This window comes from Temnothorax americanus, unplaced genomic scaffold (genome assembly GCF_048541705.1).
Source record: "Temnothorax americanus isolate GAGA-0224 unplaced genomic scaffold, ASM4854170v1 Scaffold17, whole genome shotgun sequence".
Classification (NCBI taxonomy): domain Eukaryota; kingdom Metazoa; phylum Arthropoda; class Insecta; order Hymenoptera; family Formicidae; genus Temnothorax; species Temnothorax americanus.
This window is the reverse complement of record NW_027509307.1, coordinates 2,389,044-2,406,762: the sequence shown is the minus strand read 5'-3', so window position 1 is coordinate 2,406,762 and position 17,719 is coordinate 2,389,044. Positions and strand designations below refer to the sequence as shown.

The following is a 17,719-nucleotide window of genomic DNA, read 5'->3' as shown; positions in this document are numbered from 1 at the left end:
TTATCAATACGTTTAATACTATGTATAATAATAATAATGTATTAGTAATAATAATGTATTAGTAATAATAATGTTAAGGAGGTTCGATGGCTACAACAAAACGCAGAGTTTCATGAAATTTTAATATGTTGTTCTGGAATGCAAAATAGAATTATGTGAATTTTTTAGGAATTTTTCACCGTCCCGTTTTGAGAAAAATCTACTCCAAAAACTTAAAAAGTACACCTTTTGGATTAGATTTTTTTCAAAACGGGACGGTAAAAAATTCCCAAAAAATTCACATAATTCTATTTTGCATTCCAAAACAACATATTAAAATTTCATGAAACTGGCTGCATTTTTAACATAGGTTTTTATGGGAAATGATATATTGCATATACCTTCAGAATGAAATAAGTGCAAGAAAAAATGCAAATGATAAGGAAAGAAAAATATGCACATGTAACTTAATAATTTACAAATAAATGAGCGAAAGAAAGGGGAAGGTTATCGCACATTTTGTAGAAAAATTAATTATTAAAGCATAAATTGCTTGATTTTTCGTCTGCTAGACTGCCACGGTCGTGAACGACGTGAACAGCAGCACGCATTATACGCACGCGGCGACCAATCAGAGCAATCCCCTTCATTCCCACTACTTCAAACGCTAGTGCGCTGTTTCCAGAATCCCCGCGTCCCACTACTCCCTCCGATGAAGCCATCGAACCTCCTTAAGTAATAATAATGTAATAATAATGTTTAATACTATGTATAATAATAATTATTACGATTTATATAGATCCTCCCCTTTCTCCACCCCTTCTTCCTCCTCCCCTTCTTCCTCCTCCCCTTCTTTCTCCTCCGCTTCTTTCTTCTCCCCTTATCCCTCCCCCTTTTTTACCCGCTCTAAAATCAAAGCGGGTAAGTCCTGCCCGCTGAAGATACCAGCGAGCACGCGACCGTCCCCCACCGACTCGTCTTCGGAGATCAGCTGAAAATGAAATTTACAAATAAATAATGCATAAATAGAATACGCAAAAAGAATAGAATACGCGCGCGCGCGCGCGTGTGTGTGTGTGTGTGTGTGGGTGTGTGCGTGCGTGCGTGCGTGCGTGCGTGCGTGCGTGCGTGCGTGCGTGCGTGCGTGCGTGCGTGCGTGCGTGCGTGCGTGCGTGCGTGCGTGCGTGCGTGCGTGCGTGCGTGCGTGCATGCGTGCGTGCGTGCGTGCGTGCGTGCGTGCGTGTGTGTGTGTGTGTGTGTGTGTGTGTGAGAGAGAAAGAGAGAGAAAGAGAGAGATATATATATATATATATATATATATATATACCTTCTTGTTGCTGCTGCACCTGCTGCTGCACCTGCTGCTGCTCCAGTTGCTGCTCCTGTTGCTGCTGCTCCAGTTGCTGCTGCCCCTGTTGCTGCTGCTGCGGCTGCTGCTTCTGCTGCAGCTCTTCAATTTCTTTCTGAAGCTGTTGCATTTCCAGAGTTTTTTGCTGTATTTGTTGCAACCTTTTTTCATTTTCCATTCTGTAAAATATATATATAACATAAAATAAAGTTTATCGTAAATCCTTAAAGGTGCTTTTTCACGTATTGCTGAAACCGATCATTTGAGCGACAAAAAAGATCACGACTTTTATCGCTGAATATTATAGCAGTAACCTTTGTACATAGAAAAGGCACAGAAGCGACAAAATTGAATATTGTGTAAAAAATCTTGTCTGCAAAATACATCACACTTGAAAAAAATTAAGCGTGTAAAACTGCAAAAGACATCACGCTTGAAAAAAATTAAGCGTGTAAAAAATCTTGTCTGCAAGACATCACGCTTGAAAAAATTAAGCGTGTAAAAAGTTTGTAAAAAAATAAAAAAAAGTGTAACACACACACACACACACACACACACACACACACACACACACACAAAAGAAAATTATGCTTTACATATAAAAGTTTCACCATTGAAGTTAATGGCGAAAATTTTCACATTTCCGCCCTAGAGAAAAAGAATTCCTAGAAATCCTCCTGGGGATCGATCGTGTATCTTTTTTCTTAGAACGAAAATGTGAAAAGTGAAAATTTTCGCTTAACTTCAATGGTGAAAAGTTTCACGTGACTATCTCTTTCTATTCAACACTAATAGAAAGAGATAGTTACATGAAACTTTTCACTTTTCACGTTTCCGTCTTAAGGGAAAAGATAAGTACATCGACCCCCATAGAGTTTCAATTTGTTGACTGCTACACAACGCGCAAGAACTATAAATCATGTGATAAATTTAATGTTAAATTTTCATCATTGCAATTGGCCAAATGCCATCTCTTACGATCACCGAATACAGACTTCCGATTGCCTTACGATACGCTTATGACTTTTTTCGACTCTCTTCCGACATCTGACTAACGACTAACGGCTCATTGTAGACTGGCTATAAAAATAGCATCAAGGATAAAGCTGTACAATGACATTCAACGTGTTAAAATATATTAAGACTTTCATACAATATTAATAAAATATGTATATATATATATATATTTACTCTTGTAGTTTTTTCCTTCTGGTTTCAATATCTTCGATTTTACCCTTTAGAAAAAAGAGAGCAAGTTCGAGATTTTTCTTCTCATTGTCCTCAGTGGCATTATAGTTGATTGTACCCGCTTCGTTCAAATAAGTCTTATACTCATTTTCGATTTTGATGTACATTTTGTGCTGTAACATAAATGATAAAAATTTAACATTAAATTTATCACATGATTTATAGTTCTTGCGCGTTGTGTAGCAGTCAACAAATTGAAACGGATTATCAAAAATAAATGAACAAGTACCGTATCCTCCAATTTCACTATCAGAGATTTTATATTTGCTCGCAGATCATTCTCGTCACTGGCACTGGACTTAGCCTCACGCTGCAAATAAAGCTGGTATTCTTGGCAATACAATTCATTGGCAAGCTTCTCTTTCGATTTCGCCAGTTCATTCAATTCTTCCATAAATCTTAATACTTCCTCACGTGGTTTACGGAAATCAATAGTCGGTTTCACGCTCACGTTTTGTAATATTTTTATTCTTTTCTTAGGCGGAGAAACTGTACTTTCGAAACTATCCAATCGTTGCCCATTCACACTGTCGCCCCGAAACGGCCGTTTGTCATCAATTGATTTACGTTTCGTTACCTGAGTAACGAAATTCTTGGATAAGTTTGGAGAAACTGTGTCATCGCTGTTCGATTTGATATGCCTGGATTTCGCTGATTTGTTGTCACCATAATCCATTTCCACGTCGATGTTCTTGTTATTCAATTTGTTCTCTCTTATTCGCTCTTCTTCCTCGTTAGAGTACACCGCAGACAAATCTGGAGATTCAAATGTCTCCAAAATCTTATTCGGACGTTTGCAATGGTGCACGTGCACACTGAGTGCGCATACTGCGCATTAGTGATTAGTGCTGCCCAGTGCTGCCAGTAATCGGCCTCCCAATCCCAAGGCCCACTCAGGCCTCTATCGCACGACGCATGGTCGCATAGGGAGGGGATGACGTATACACAAGCGAGCGACCGTGTCCGTGTGAGCTCGGCACTTCGTCGTCTTCGTCCAGCTTCGGCGGTAGAAGAGTAAAATCCCGTTTACGCGAAGGAACGTAGTATACGTTTACGCGAGCGTTACTTCTGTAGTAACTTACGATAATTCCTTCGCGTAAACGGGATTTTGTAGTAACTTACGATAATTTACTCCGCGTAAACGAGTAATATATCGTAAGTTACTACAGAAGTAACGCTCGCGCGTTAAGGTGCCTTTTCATGCTGACGCTCGACGCCCATTTTCAGCGGCAAGAAGGTCGCATGACCACAATTGACGCCGGCGTCAATTGAAATTCATGAAAAGGAAAACAGCGTCAAAATTTCGGCGTCTTCGCGCTGCGAAGCAGAAGTCGCCGGATAGCCCGTCGGATCCGAACGAGGAGCCCTCTCACCACGCCAAGGTGGTCCACCACGAGAGAGAAGATTTTTTACACGCTTAATTCTTTTCAAGCGTGATGTCTTTTGCAGACAAGATTTTTTACACGCTTAACTTTATAAGCGTAATGTCATTTATAGAAAAGATTTTTTACACGCTTAACTTATATACTGGCAAAGAAAATTTATTATTCTGTTTATTATACATCGTTGACTGAAGAATCGGTGCTCCATTTTATAGTTGTTATTGCGATAAATATTACCACAGCCCCAGTGGTCGAATTGGCACGACACCCGCACGGTATACGGGAGGTTCCAGTTTCGAACCCTGGCTGGGGTAATACTTTTTTCGCAATAAAAATTTAAAACTATTTAATTTAGAAATTACATTATCGGACTCTAAAACCCATGATCGAAATTAACAATGTCTCGATGATTGATCCGAAGAAGTGCTGTGTGAATCCGACAAAGCAGGTTGGCTCACAGTTTTTCAATGTTCACATCGAAATGACGTTATGTATCGCCATCAGTCACGGTCGATTTAAATTATAACTTTAATTATAATATTTTCGTTCCCGCCCAATCAAACTCGTGATTAAATTCAAACCAATGTTTGCTTATTACCGAATGATTACTAACGTGTTTCCTAATATCAGTTTTATGTTCTTGATTCCAGTTTCGGGGTGTCTTTTTGTTTGTCCTATATATGTAGCATTACAGTCTAGGCAGTCAATTTTATAAACTAATTCAATTTGTTTCACGTTATCCAGCCTATCCTTACCTTTTCTAATGATGTTATTAAGTTTCTTAGGAACAGTATAAATAAGCGACGTCGAAGTTGCGACTGCCTAAAATAGCACGAATTTAATTTTATACTATTTTAATTTTATATCTTACATTATATTAATATTATTATACCATATTTACACCGACAACGCACAAATCATGTTAAGTTACTTATATGATACTCTAATTTTATATTTCCTTTATTTTATTTAAGTTATCACAATACAAAAGGGAAATTCTTTTTCTGCCCATATAGTCTTCAGTTTCTGACTTGCGGGCACAGTGTCATGAATTACTGCCTGTTGAATGTATTTGTAGAGCTTTATTCACCTGAAGTGGGTCCAAATTTGGACCGAAACGTCGTTTTATCTATTAATAAATTTGCCAATTATGGTCAAGAAATTTGTTGATATTATCCCTCTTAAAGAGGGGAATAGTCGACTCTGATTGGTGGATTTCCTTACGATCTACGTCTTACGTCTTCCGTCGATTCGTGTGCCCAGGCCTTTAAGCTGGCCACACACACTTTCCGTAAAACGTAACAGTAGGATTTCGACCAATCGCGTTGCTCGATACGTTCCCGAATCGAGTAACACGATTGGTCGAAATCCTACTGTTACTGTTACGAAAAAGTGTGTGTGTCCGGGGCCTTATATGCATAAATAAAGTATGGACGACGGACGTAGCGCGACACGGCTAGGCGGCTCAGGAACCAATCAGCAGCAAATCCGGGAAGGGGAAATTGACAAACGATCTCCTTTTTTCTCCCCTATCGCTCGGTCGCATCGTTATCGGGCGTTCCTGCAAATCGAAGCGTCCAATACCGTTAATGGATTATTAATGATCGGCAGAAATGTCGCGCGGCTGCTGGCGAACCGAGCCTGCCTAGCGCGGCCTCGATTTTGCCGACGCGCACATGTATCGGGCCAGGATTCGGCATCGTTCGGTCGCATAATTTCCCGCACTGGCAATCATACCGCGCGACGATAATTGGCACACGACCGACAATCGTCGTAATTTCGCGTTCCCGCTGCGCAAATTCTGACGTGTGACACGCGACGGATCGGCGCTCCTGGGAGGCACCTCATTCAATTAGCCACTCAGTTACTCGCATCACATCGCATTTACCCATCAGACTCCCGCCCGGTGAACTCTCTGACGACCCTCGCCGAATCTCTCCTCCGTCTGCGCGCCCCGCGCCCGTACAGAGGGGCCGGGCCGCCACGAATTCGGTCTCTCTCTCTCTCTCTCTCTCTCTCTCTCTCTCTCTCTCTCTCTCTCTCTCTCTCTCTCTCTCTCCCCGCGAATTCGTGATTCAAACTTTTCGCGAACGACGATGCGAAGGGGTGACTCTTCCTCGGGCGAGAGACTCTCACGTACCGCCAAGGAGGATCTCACGAAGCTGTCGTGCAGCAAAACGGCTTTAGTTCGCGTGTCAGGACGTTGGCGGTTTTGTCTCTCTCCGCCACGCTTCGTCTGCGGAAACTTGATTAGTTTTCCTAACCGCGTGTCTCTTTCAGCGACGCTTTATCAAGCGTTTGTTAAATCGGCGGGAGAAATTGCTTTCGCAACGGCGACTCGCGGACCTCTATCTTGCAAGAAGACACTAAACAACTTAACATTACATACATAGTATTAAACATAAGATGTTATTACAGATTTTTTTTACAATTTATTTATTGTGTAACAGTATTTGCTACCTCTTTGCTGTCTTTTTGCATTAGATTTAACCAGAAACGTGGATTTATGAACACTTGAAATAAATACGGATGGATTAATGTCCATTTCTACCAATGTAGATTAACTTCTAATCTCGGTTTAACTTACTTTTTATCTTTTTCTAACTTTTAGAACTAGGAAAAGATGACAGGTAAGGTAAACCAAGATCAAAATTAACCTGCGTGACATAAGTCTCACGTGTATTACAAGTTATAATCTTCTTAATTATAATACAAGTTTCTATACGACGAGGATAACAGACAACAGGGCTAAAGTAAATGATCGCCAACCTATCGGCGAAGGTGGCGGAAGTCGCGCCGCCCGCGGAGCCGCAGAAGTTTCTACGAATCCGCGGCTGGTTGCAAACTTGCCGAAGGGTCGAAACCGCTGGCGCCGTGAAATTACTCGACGGGTACCTCCCACGGGGCCGAACTTGTCCGCGACAATTTCAAACTTATTTTAACATTCATATAAGCCCCGTGCTCTCGCCTCGTGTGCGAGGCGCCCGGCGCCCCTGAACCGTCGTCGTCTACGCATCCCTTTCGCTGCGTAACCCGAGAAGCGGCCCATGTACGTACATACGAACGCTCCTTCCTTCGATGTAAGGACGTGCAAGCATAAGGGCGGCTTGGGATTTACACAAGATTATGCGTAAGCCTTCGTACGCCTCGGCGCCACGGCGGTAAGGGGATCGAAGAAATGGTGTCGCGGTGAAACAACGCTCCGGGGTGCGCTCATTCCGCATTGATAATTATAATAAAGTGGCGTTGTATGACGTACGAGCGGCGCGATAAGCGTCATTCCGCCGTGGTACAGGCGATCAGATGTGATTGTAAATTCTTTTATCGGTGTTGCATTACGATCTGACTTCGAATCTTCTAGGAAGTTATACGCAGCGGTATCATTCGGAGTACCTGTGAGAGAAGAAAAACTTGATTGAGAATAATTGTCTCTATCTCCGCTGCAATCTCATTTTATATATTAAATGTTTTATATATTGTTTTCAACTATTTTTTTATTTATAATTTTATAGCTAGTTCAAACATATTTTTTTACAATTACATATTTATATGGATTCATGTAGATATATATCATAAATAACTTAATGTGTATACATAACCACAAAATAAATATAAGTAAATAACTAATATACATGTGCAATAAATAATTAAATATATAAATACATGTAATATATATAACTGAAGTATTTCAGTTAAAATAAGTATGTAAAGCAATACAAATACAGACAAATTAAGAATAATATGCAATATTGCATGAATATAAAATTGAATTCAGCGTAAATTACAATAATTAATTTGTTTAAATATAAAATATATAAATATATAATAAATAATTCTTTTTCTACGCGCGATACGGAGATCACTTTGTACTACATGCCGATAAAAATCGATTTTTGTTGGGTTAGGTTAGGTTAAATTTACAAACTACTTTATATTTCAATGAGCCAACGGGATTTATTATCACGTATACATGCCGGTTCTTTGCCTCGTGGCGTTGTTAAATCTTACCACCCACCCCGCGATGCGTTTTATATTCATAGTCCGTGCGAAAATTGCTCCTAGAGCACAATAAAGATTATACGAGCCATAAAGTAAATTCAGCCTACCCTGCCGATGTTTATTTAAACGTGGGAGTGGGAGATACGCTACGGGGGGCTTCCTTTTTTAATTTCGTCTCTACCCTTATCCTTACCGTCCTTACCCTCTTTCTTATATTATTCTTCTTTCCTGCTATACCTGATACCTGCGCAGCTTATGAACCAAGCAACCGCAAGTCACCGAGTTTTGAAAGTTGAAACAAACCGACGGTGGTTACGGCGAGACCATCGTATCGACCGGGTGAGAGATTTCCTCTGCTCGACATCGAGGGCACTGACTAGGATTCCGAATAAACCTGCACTCTCATGAAAATGGCTTGAACTATTCGTCACGAAGCGCACGGTTAACAAAGAAGGTTCCTTTCTTCACTGTCACTGTCGCCTGTCACTTTCCGTATTATAGGAAGGCTATCGGAAACAAGTCACGCTCACGCTCACGATCTCGAATCGCGACAGATAATTCTAATTATTTACCGAAATTGTGTGCTAACGCTCCGTGGTGTGACGTGAAAAAATATGTTACACGTTAATGTCTGATTAATAAAATCAAAATTTTCCCATTCTCCTTGGAAGAAATATGTTACAACCACGAATGGCATCCTTCTTGCGGCGTGATATTCCTTTGATACGTGATTTTATATCTGCGTTTTACAATAACCTTCACACGTCGCAAATTTCTGCAGGAATAAATAAAATAAAACGAAATAAAAGCTGTGAATCTACACCCGTAGCCGTAGTAAGTATCATAGTATTATACGATTACTCTCTAATACGTTTTCTTTTTTAAGTATAAACTTTCTTTTATAGACAAGAAAAATGAAAATAATTGCATGAAGTTATGAATTTAATTTTTGCGAAAATCGCTAAATTATTATTAATTGCGTATTAATTTATGTATAATTTATCTACTTAAATAATGTCGTACAGTTTAATATGTGCTTTTGAAATATTGGCTTATTCTAAGTATCTTGCAGGATATTCTATTAATCTGAAAGTTTATTTCACATATGTCCGTTTTTTGTGAAAGTCTTCTACAAGTATAAAAATTATACTTTCAATATAAACTAATCTCGAACATGCATGACGTTATTTCGTTATAAAATTATTTAACGTCTGAGAGAAAAATATTCAGTATTATATAGATAATCGTATAATTTTCCTAGTTTAATATCCGGTTTAAGCAAGTTTAAGATACATAATTGCTCGCTTGGGATTCATAACACTATGTCAGTACTATTAAAAACTTTTTCCTCATATGATTCTGCATATACGATTTAAAAGTGATGTCGGTATTCTATACTTTCGCAGCATGACGCAACGCAGCGTTTCATCGATGCTTACCGTGGTTAAAATTTTTCTGTGAAAAAGAATTACCGTAAGAAAATGTACCGGTAGTCGTTACTCCCAAAAGCTATTAAATTTTTGTGGCGATAATATCTTTATAGCGCGAATGCGAGACGCGTGTTTAAGATATTATTTCAGTACACCTCGCGTCGCCTGCGTGCGTGAAAAGACTTATCACGTGTTTTTATGAATTTATGATTTCCAATTTTTGTACATCTACACTTGATTAGATCGCTATACGTTAGTTTTCAGCATTTTGTATCTGATTAGCTCTTATGTATATTTCGAGTTTTTTCAGAATAAATCTAAACGAATTTGTTGTTACAATTGATGTCATTTTACAAATCTTTATAATTTGAACATGAAAAACTGATGGTTAATAACATTTTTAATATTTAATAATTTTTGGCGATACATTCTGTTCTCTTTAGATATTATGCGGATGCGGTCGACTTGATGGCACTGAAATTTCGGAAGCAATTTCAACAGCCATACATTTACGACATAAAAATTTGAAGCCGCTATTTTATGCTCCAGACATCGAGATTTCCGGCGTAGTCAATCATCTTACCAGAAAGATAGATACTACATGTCGTAGAAATGCTCTCGTTGAAGGTGCCAGATTAGCAAGAGCATGCATAAAACCTCTAACTGAATGCGAAGTTTGTACACATGGCGCCCTTATCATACCTGGAGGATTTGGTGCTGCACGCACTTTGTACGTATTGAGATGATAATTGCAGGATAATTGGACAATGTGTAGAAGTAGACAGTAAAATGAAATAAGTAGAATAATTTTTCTATCTTATTAAAGTAGTAAATGTAATAGACGTCAACATCATAGATTTCGATATTAAAACAATAAGAATTTAAGCAAATTTCTAATTATTTCTCTTAACTCTTTCTTTTACAAAGGAGTAATTTCGCCGAAAAAGGTACTGATTGCACCGTTCTACCCGACTTAGAGAAGCTCATCGTGGACTTTTACTGTGAGAAAAAACCGATCGGTACTATGTGCATAGCTAGTGCGCTTGTTGCCAAAGTATTGAAGGGTGTGACAGTTACTCTTGGCAAGGAATGTGAGTCAGATCGTATTACCATTAATATCCTTATTTCGTAATATTTGAAAATTATATCTTATAGCACCTAAAGAAGACTGGCCATACGCTGACGCTATCAAGAAGGTCAAGGCTATGGGTGCTAAGATAGAAATGAAAGATGTTAAAGGAGTAACGTTAGATAAGAATTATGGCGTTCTTAGTACGCCAGCCTGGTTGTACGAACCAGCTACTTATTCAGAAGTTTACGACGGTATTGGTAAACTTGTCGCAATGTTAAAAAAATGCATCAAGAAGTTATAATATGTATGCAAATCTCTCTGGAAATCATTCTGTGCATAATACCACGTTATACGCGTTAATAATTTACTATAACATTTATATATACTTTGTATAGCCGAACAATTTTTGTTACATTAATCCATATTTTTTTCGACTATTTTTTATTCCGTGCAAATTATTCTGAAAGATATTAAAATTATTGTTACCTACCTTGCGAATGCGTATTTTTCTGTAAAATTAACGTAGGATTATGGGACAGGAACGTTATTTTCGAAAAAATATATTTTATTTAATTTTTTTATCGCGCCCTTTCGAAATGAATTAAGTGAGTTGAATGAGGCGCACGCGTTTAGAATATGTTAAGCTGATCAATAAGTCTAATGATACAGTTAAAATAATCAACAACAAGTGAAACAACAATGAATCGAGATCTGTGGCAAAAAATTTTCGTCGATTTAGAATTGTCTCTTTGTTAGACAACGCGACAATCTTCGCGATGAATTTCAACCGTATTGAAAGTCGTTCTAGAATTCTACTGTAATTCTGATACGACTTTTTCACTCTAACACTTTTTATTCCATAATTATTGCAACAAATGGCAAGAAATGTATTTAGCAATTTTTTTTCCTAAAGTTCTTTCAGATTTGAGATTTTTTCTACGATTTTATCATAAATTTTGAACCTAAACATCACGGAGAGAAGTATATTAACGTATTTTTATAACCAACAGCGAATACAAAATGGGCAGTCTTTATTATTTTACTGAATATATATATAGTGAATCTTCACGTACTTAAAGTATAACCAATTAAGATTAATTTTGCTGATGCACGCAAAGTTACATATGTGTTTATTTAATATTTCACGGAAAAACGCGATGGCAATTTGTTTCCTCTGAAACATTGAAATATTAAAAGAGTGAAGTAAAAATAATTTATTTATAATAATACCGAAGTTTTTCGCAAGTCAATTCGGCGCGGTCAATAATTTCGTTACATGTATTTTCGTAGATCTGCATCCTCTTGTTTTTCATTTTTACACTTTTAACACCTGGAATAAAATTACGGCACGTTTCAAAGAAAGAAGACCAACAAATGCAAATTAAAAACTGTTACTAACAATAAGAATAAGAAACAGATCTCATGCATATTCTGAAGTATATATCCTATGTGTTTATTAGGATAACGAGACCGCGCGCACGAGCGCCTCGTGGTTTTAGCCCGAACACAAGTGTCGTTGGTAAGAGTTATACCGATTCCGGAATCGTGGCTTACTCGAGCGTAACGTTCACGTACGAGCAAGTGAATTCAATCAACGTAAAAGGTCTCCGTGAATAATCGTTGCTACTAGTTAGCTTTGCAAGCGCCTTGCCGAAATGGGAACGTATCTCCAGAAGGTGTTTGTACGACCGCGGCGGAACATATATAGCACCACATGGAATTTCTTAATCGACGCACTGTAGACTCGAAAAATCTTATATTTAGGATCTTTCAAACACGTGCGGCTACCACCTAACTTAGAGAATAATTTAAACGTTAAGGCCACATGCGTTTTAAATCTAACGACGATTGGCTGATAAAACAGGAACGGCAGTGCCTTGTACATACCCTTAATGCTATTACCTTAAAATCTATTAATTAATCCAATTGTTCGCATCGCTCAGAAAATGATATTGAAGTTTTCGGTATGCTGAAAAACTTATGAACTGAATGTTTTCGCTTATCTCCGTATCGATACAGAGCGTCGTCGGAATTCCAATGGTAGGAATTGTATACCGTCTAACCGGCGACGCGCGACGGCGACGTCGCGCGTCAATTTCGAAATAATCGATTCTCCAGTCGCCATAGCTTTTCGGTTTGATCGAAAAGTTCATATGCGCGCACAGTATCGTTCGCACATGAACGAAGATGCGAATCTTTTCTGTTCCTGTCGCACGTTTTCGGTACAATCTCCTCCAATAATAGAAAAACGACGCTTTTCAGACTTTGGTTCTGATCTCGAGGCCAAATTTCGCGTTTGGGAGAAATCCCGAGGTTTGCGTCCACGTCTTTAGCGACATTCTTCTACGCTCAGCTGAGAGCGAGCAGCGGCTCGACGGACATACGAGATCTTCTGGCCTTATCCTCTTCGTACTGTTTCATCTTCATCAGCTTCCACTTGCCCTTACTCTGCTTTTTCCTCGGTACTTCCGTAGTGGACACCTCCTCCGCGTCAGACTGTTCCTCTTCTTCCAACATCCTCAGAGTCTCGATGATATTCCTGGGTTCCGTGACACGCCCAGTGGAACTGCCGTTCTTGTTGGCATATACCACGGACAGATGTGAGAAACTGGACTTTGGCGGCGCCGTAATGTCGGCGAAATCGCGGAAGTTCGCAAAGAAGTCACCGCCACGAATCGGTTGTGGTTTTGGATTTCTGTAATACTGCGCACGGCCACGACCGTGATAGTACGGATTGTAGAGACTCTCGTCTATCGCGTACTCGTCGTTTTCTTTGTCCTCCGGATAATAAGTACCGCCACGGATCACGCCGAAGTTACCCGATCCCAGTATAGAATGTTGATCCTTGGTCGCGGCGGTCTGATAATTGCGATCGCGTTGGAAATAGCCGAGGAATCTGTTAGGACGATATCGCTGCTGCTGTTCTGCGAACGAAAGTCTATGGTTGAAGAGTTCCGCGAAAGACGGGAAGAAATTCTGACTTTCGGTTGCCAAACTTCTGCCTCCTGCATCGGTAAACTGCGCGACGCCCGCGACGGCGCGGGTATGATCCGTGTTCTTCGCCTGCTGATCTTTAGAAGCTTCAGGTTTCTCTTTCGCAGCTTCAGCTTCAGTTGATTTCTCATTACTCTTATCGGTGGTATCGGCTGACGTCTCGCGTTGATTAGTCTTTCGCGTGCTTTCCTCCGCGCGATCCGGTTGCGAGGTCGTCTCGGATTCATCCGGCTCCATATACATGTCGGAGTCGTCGTACTCTTCGCCTACCTCCGACGCCGACGCCACGGAGTCCTGAAAGAGAGAGAAAAAAGTTTCCCCACAATTATACTGGAAATTAACGTCGCTTTTCTCGAACAATAAACATCGATGCGAGCGGGATAAAATCGACGATGCAATCGATAAACTAACAGAAAATTGTTTTATGACTCGCTAAAACGTACTCTCCTAAATTCAACAACTTGTAATTCATATAAACTGTCTTCGCTTTCAAACGCCCGGTTACGCACATCGAAGATCTGAGTGATGAGCGAAACAGTTGGTCAGCTTTAATAATCGGGAAATTGATTTCAAACCGTTCAGGAATTATTGCCAGTGATCGTTCGTGATGCGAGCGCGTGATGGAAGAATATTAAATCTGTTATGTAACTCTTTCAATGGTCTAATATTTATTTTAAAACGGTGTTTCTTTCAACCAACAGAAACGGCGACACCGGCTGCGACGACGACGACGACGACGATGACGGCGGCAACGACGGCGACCGTGACCGCGACCGCGACGGCAACGGCAACGGCAACGGCAACGGTGGCGAAGAAGCAAGGAGATAAAGCCATTATATCAATGTCGGTGGCCGGTGAGATGACTGACGCTTCGATCATGGAAGTACGCCGTTCTAGACCACAGTTTCAATATTCTCGAGAGGAATTTATGCTGATAAAAAATTTTGAATTGATTTCAACACTAATTCAATGTTACGTGATAATCGTAGATTACGCATTAATGGAGAACTTAAACAAGAATTCTAGAAAATTAGTTTAATTTTTCTTATATTCTTCATATACAATTTTCCTATCGTATTTTTGAATAAATTTCCTGATTCGAGAAAATGTAAAAAAAAAAAAAAAAATGATAAATAGCCACTACCGGAAGCATCACTTTCTATAGCATTTATCTCTCTCTCAGAATTATTTCATAGTGTCTACAATGCAGTGGCGGCTGCAGTGATTAGAGCTTATTCAAGCCTGACAGGAAAGGTTTCAATGAATGTGAGGTGCAACAGTTCCTTTCGCGAAGTGCATCAGCCGAGCGTGCAGGACGAAGAGAGACGGTTTGCGTGTTCGAGCAATCCCATCGTGTCCTCGCCTTGACATTTAAGGCATCTTCGTGCCAGCGACCGCCTGTGCAAGACCAGTTACCATAAGTACGTCATGATCCGTGCGTTGGTATATTGTCTGTACATACCGTTCCACAATAGCGCGTTTCGATTGTGCACGCGTATGCTCACGCGTCGCGACGGTAGGTAATGCGAACGAAACGCATAGACGGTCGTTGAAATCGGTTGCAACACGTCGGCGACACGCCTAGCATTGTTACGAATATGTCAGGTCAGCACTCCGACATAACTGTGTCTACCTTCGCGATGTTAGCGTAATACCTCGCTGCTGTATTGAAATTACTTCTACACACGCGATATTGCAAATGTAGTTGTATCGCGAACCAAGATTTGCTTCTAATGTACGTCAACTCAAAATTCGTTAAAATGCTAGTAAAATTTATAATCTAATGACGAAAAGCAATCGTTTTCAAGTAATGAATGATGATAGATGTGTATTTTTTGTACTATGCATAAAAATGCTCCATAATACTACTCACATTAGTAGAACAAACACGTAAAGTTTTGCAATAAAGCGGTCATAAATCAATGGTTCGTGAAAAATGTTCCGGTAAAAAAGAATAGCGTAGTAACCTATGGCCATTCGGAATGTTACACGAACTTGTAGACAATAAATTCAACGTGCACTGGTAGATGTGAGTATGATGGATGCCCCTCATCTCGGTTTATAATGAGAAATGAGCGATAGACTTGGCGAGCGAGATACTGTGCATGAAGTTTTGATCATATCAGGAACAAAGTGTAACGTGTCGCAGTTAATCATTCCGGTATAATTATTCGCCTTTTTCGACTAATGTAATTAGGTGGCACTATCATCTTTATAGCAGGACAAATTGAAAGACTACGTTTACAGCATCATATATTATGTGAAATGATGTGAATATTTCATATTATATGACTAAATGTAATAAAATAAAATAAAATAAAATTTTTTAATCCTAATGTTCATTAATATCTGTTGGTACGTAATGCAATAATAATAATTTATTTTAAATAAAAATCTTTTAAAATTATATCACATGATATATATAATGCATGTGGGTAATCTGTGAAATAATATAGATATAAATGAGAATATTTGCCATCGAAAGCGAAGAGAAGAGGAAACATAAAAGTAAACTGTGTACGTCATTATACAATATAAAAAAAATCGAGTACGAGGAGACAAATCTTTTCTTTTGATAGATATAAATCTGAATGTTTCACCATATGCATATTCATTAAAATCCTCTGAAATATATTATTATTCCCGAAGAAATATTACGCGAACATAAGCTTTATTATATTTTAATAAAAAATAAATAGAAAGAGTGTGTTATATAATTGGCGATATATATATATATATATATATATATATATATGTAAGAATATGTATTTATTAGATAATACTGTTCAAATGAAAAGATTTATACCCTCCGAGAATTTCGAGACACACATACTCGATTAGTAATAATATGAAAGTTACAGGACATAAGCCGTATTATACAATTATATTATTATTAAAATACTCCAAATTATGATTATTAACTATTTTTTAATTTGTTTATTTTTTGTGCTTAAGTCCATTAATTAAAAATAATTACGAGAAACAATACACGAATAACAAGAAGGAAAAATTAATTTATCTGACGATCGTACCATCACTCAAGTATAAATCGAATAATGGTTGGCGTTAATATAATTGTACAGATAGCTATCTTCATTTATATAAACTAATGTGAAAGGAGAGCACGAAGATTTTTCTTAAATGAGATGATATCTGTTTGAATCTACCGATAATCCGTGTAAAATATTCATATATGACTATGCAATTGTTCGATTTAACACATAGGATATGCCACAAATACCGTACAATATTTTAATTTAATACTTTATAAGATTAATTAAAATAAAAAATTATATAAAAATATCGGGGTCACAGTTTTCGAGTCATAAGCAATCAGAGCTGGCAAAGAAAAAATTGTAATTGTGCTCACGCGCAATTACAATTGTACATGTATTAAAATCTGTCATCTGTTATTAATTTTAAAATCTCAGATAGTATTATACTTTTAACTTTCTTTTTTAAGATCTTTATTTTAGATCTTTATTTTATCTTTATTATCACATAATTTTTATAAAAGAATTATTATGCCCGCGAATATAATATTTTTTACAAAGCAATAATTTTCAATCGTTATTTTGTATCGCTTCAATAATTATCTCCAACAAAATAAGTTACTCATACGATTATCTGCTTCGATGAATACTCTCGGTATATTTACGAATCGTTAAGTGAGAGTTAATTAATCGTCGCTGGTCGATGATCGAGTTAACTAATTGCAGATCGGCCGTAGAGATTGCATTTTATTCCTTGATACTTGTCGCGATCATGTTTTAAAGAATAACACACATGGAGAGAATCGCGCCACTATCTGTCGCCTCGAGTCTCATTGTACGAATGATAAGCGTGCATACAGGTAGGCCGTATTTACGCCAAAGCCAAGGTATAAACGCCGCGTGAATAATGAATGTATACGCCACACACCGTATATTCCATAGCAAAATATCCAACACGTTATAAAAGAAAAAGATATGCATACGAATATTTTATTCCTTATGCTTTTCAAATTCGATAAATGGGCTTTTGTCACAATATTAAGCCGAAGATCAAATATATAAGTAAGCGCGAACAAATACGATATGACTTGTTTCGATAAAAGTTGCGAATGATTAGTACGGCGACACATAGCAATCAGTCGATAAGATAAGTACGTTAATAAAGCCTATCTTAAACAATTATAATTTGCGTCAGATTTTAAAATAGAAATCGCATATTTTTATTTATAATATTTTGTATATATTTTGATTATTCTCAAAATTGCTTTTCTCAA

General features: G+C 38.3%; 3 protein-coding genes across 10 annotated transcripts in view; 1 reads left to right on the top strand and 2 right to left on the bottom strand.

Annotated features, from left to right (window-relative positions):
* Positions 1-5: 5 nt before the first annotated feature.
* LOC143895834 (uncharacterized) lies at positions 6-3,426 on the bottom strand. 4 transcript variants are annotated; one of them, XM_077403209.1, is made up of 4 exons: positions 2,805-3,426; positions 2,519-2,688; positions 1,307-1,506; positions 6-970 (listed from the first exon to the last, which is right to left on the bottom strand). In XM_077403209.1, the coding sequence occupies exons 1-4, from the start codon at positions 3,249-3,251 to the stop codon at positions 771-773; spliced, it is 1,017 nt and encodes a 338-aa protein (XP_077259335.1). In that variant the 5' UTR covers positions 3,252-3,426; the 3' UTR covers positions 6-770. The 4 variants fall into 4 exon arrangements, with proteins under 4 accessions (XP_077259335.1, XP_077259337.1, XP_077259336.1 ...); XM_077403211.1 differs by having other exon boundaries at positions 792-970; positions 2,562-2,688; XM_077403210.1 differs by having other exon boundaries at positions 794-970; positions 1,326-1,506.
* A 4,994-nt stretch (positions 3,427-8,420) lies between these two features.
* Positions 8,421-11,325, top strand: LOC143895949 (glutamine amidotransferase-like class 1 domain-containing protein 3, mitochondrial). The gene is made up of 4 exons (XM_077403468.1): positions 8,421-8,790; positions 9,830-10,116; positions 10,314-10,477; positions 10,542-11,325. The coding sequence occupies exons 1-4, from the start codon at positions 8,632-8,634 to the stop codon at positions 10,757-10,759; spliced, it is 828 nt and encodes a 275-aa protein (XP_077259594.1). The 5' UTR covers positions 8,421-8,631; the 3' UTR covers positions 10,760-11,325.
* A 332-nt stretch (positions 11,326-11,657) lies between these two features.
* The window catches only part of LOC143895946 (uncharacterized), a 53,850-nt gene continuing 47,788 nt past the window's right edge, over positions 11,658-17,719 (bottom strand). For 3 of the 5 annotated variants that reach the window (XM_077403463.1, XM_077403464.1, XM_077403465.1), the window contains one exon: positions 11,658-13,746. In XM_077403463.1, the coding sequence (XP_077259589.1) occupies positions 12,808-13,746 (939 nt within the window). In that variant the 3' untranslated portion in view covers positions 11,658-12,807. Of the gene's footprint in view, positions 13,747-14,151; positions 14,463-14,914; positions 15,025-17,719 lie in introns of those variants that run through there. The other 2 variants (XM_077403466.1, XM_077403462.1) reach the window with 2 other exon arrangements.

Excerpts from the sequence above, each read along its gene's own strand:
- LOC143895834 (XM_077403209.1), bottom strand. The coding sequence starts at position 3,251 with ATGGATTATGGTGACAACAAATCAGCGAAATCCAGGCATATCAAATCG. Across the intron at positions 2,689-2,804 it reads TAGTGAAATTGGAGGATACG|CACAAAATGTACATCAAAAT; the intron begins GTACTTGTTCAT and ends TTTATGTTACAG. Across the intron at positions 1,507-2,518 it reads AGAAGGAAAAAACTACAAGA|AATGGAAAATGAAAAAAGGT; the intron begins GTAAATATATAT and ends TATATTTTACAG.
- LOC143895949 (XM_077403468.1), top strand. The coding sequence starts at position 8,632 with ATGTTACAACCACGAATGGCATCCTTCTTGCGGCGTGATATTCCTTTG. Across the intron at positions 10,117-10,313 it reads TTTGGTGCTGCACGCACTTT|GAGTAATTTCGCCGAAAAAG; the intron begins GTACGTATTGAG and ends TCTTTTACAAAG. Across the intron at positions 10,478-10,541 it reads AGTTACTCTTGGCAAGGAAT|CACCTAAAGAAGACTGGCCA; the intron begins GTGAGTCAGATC and ends TATATCTTATAG.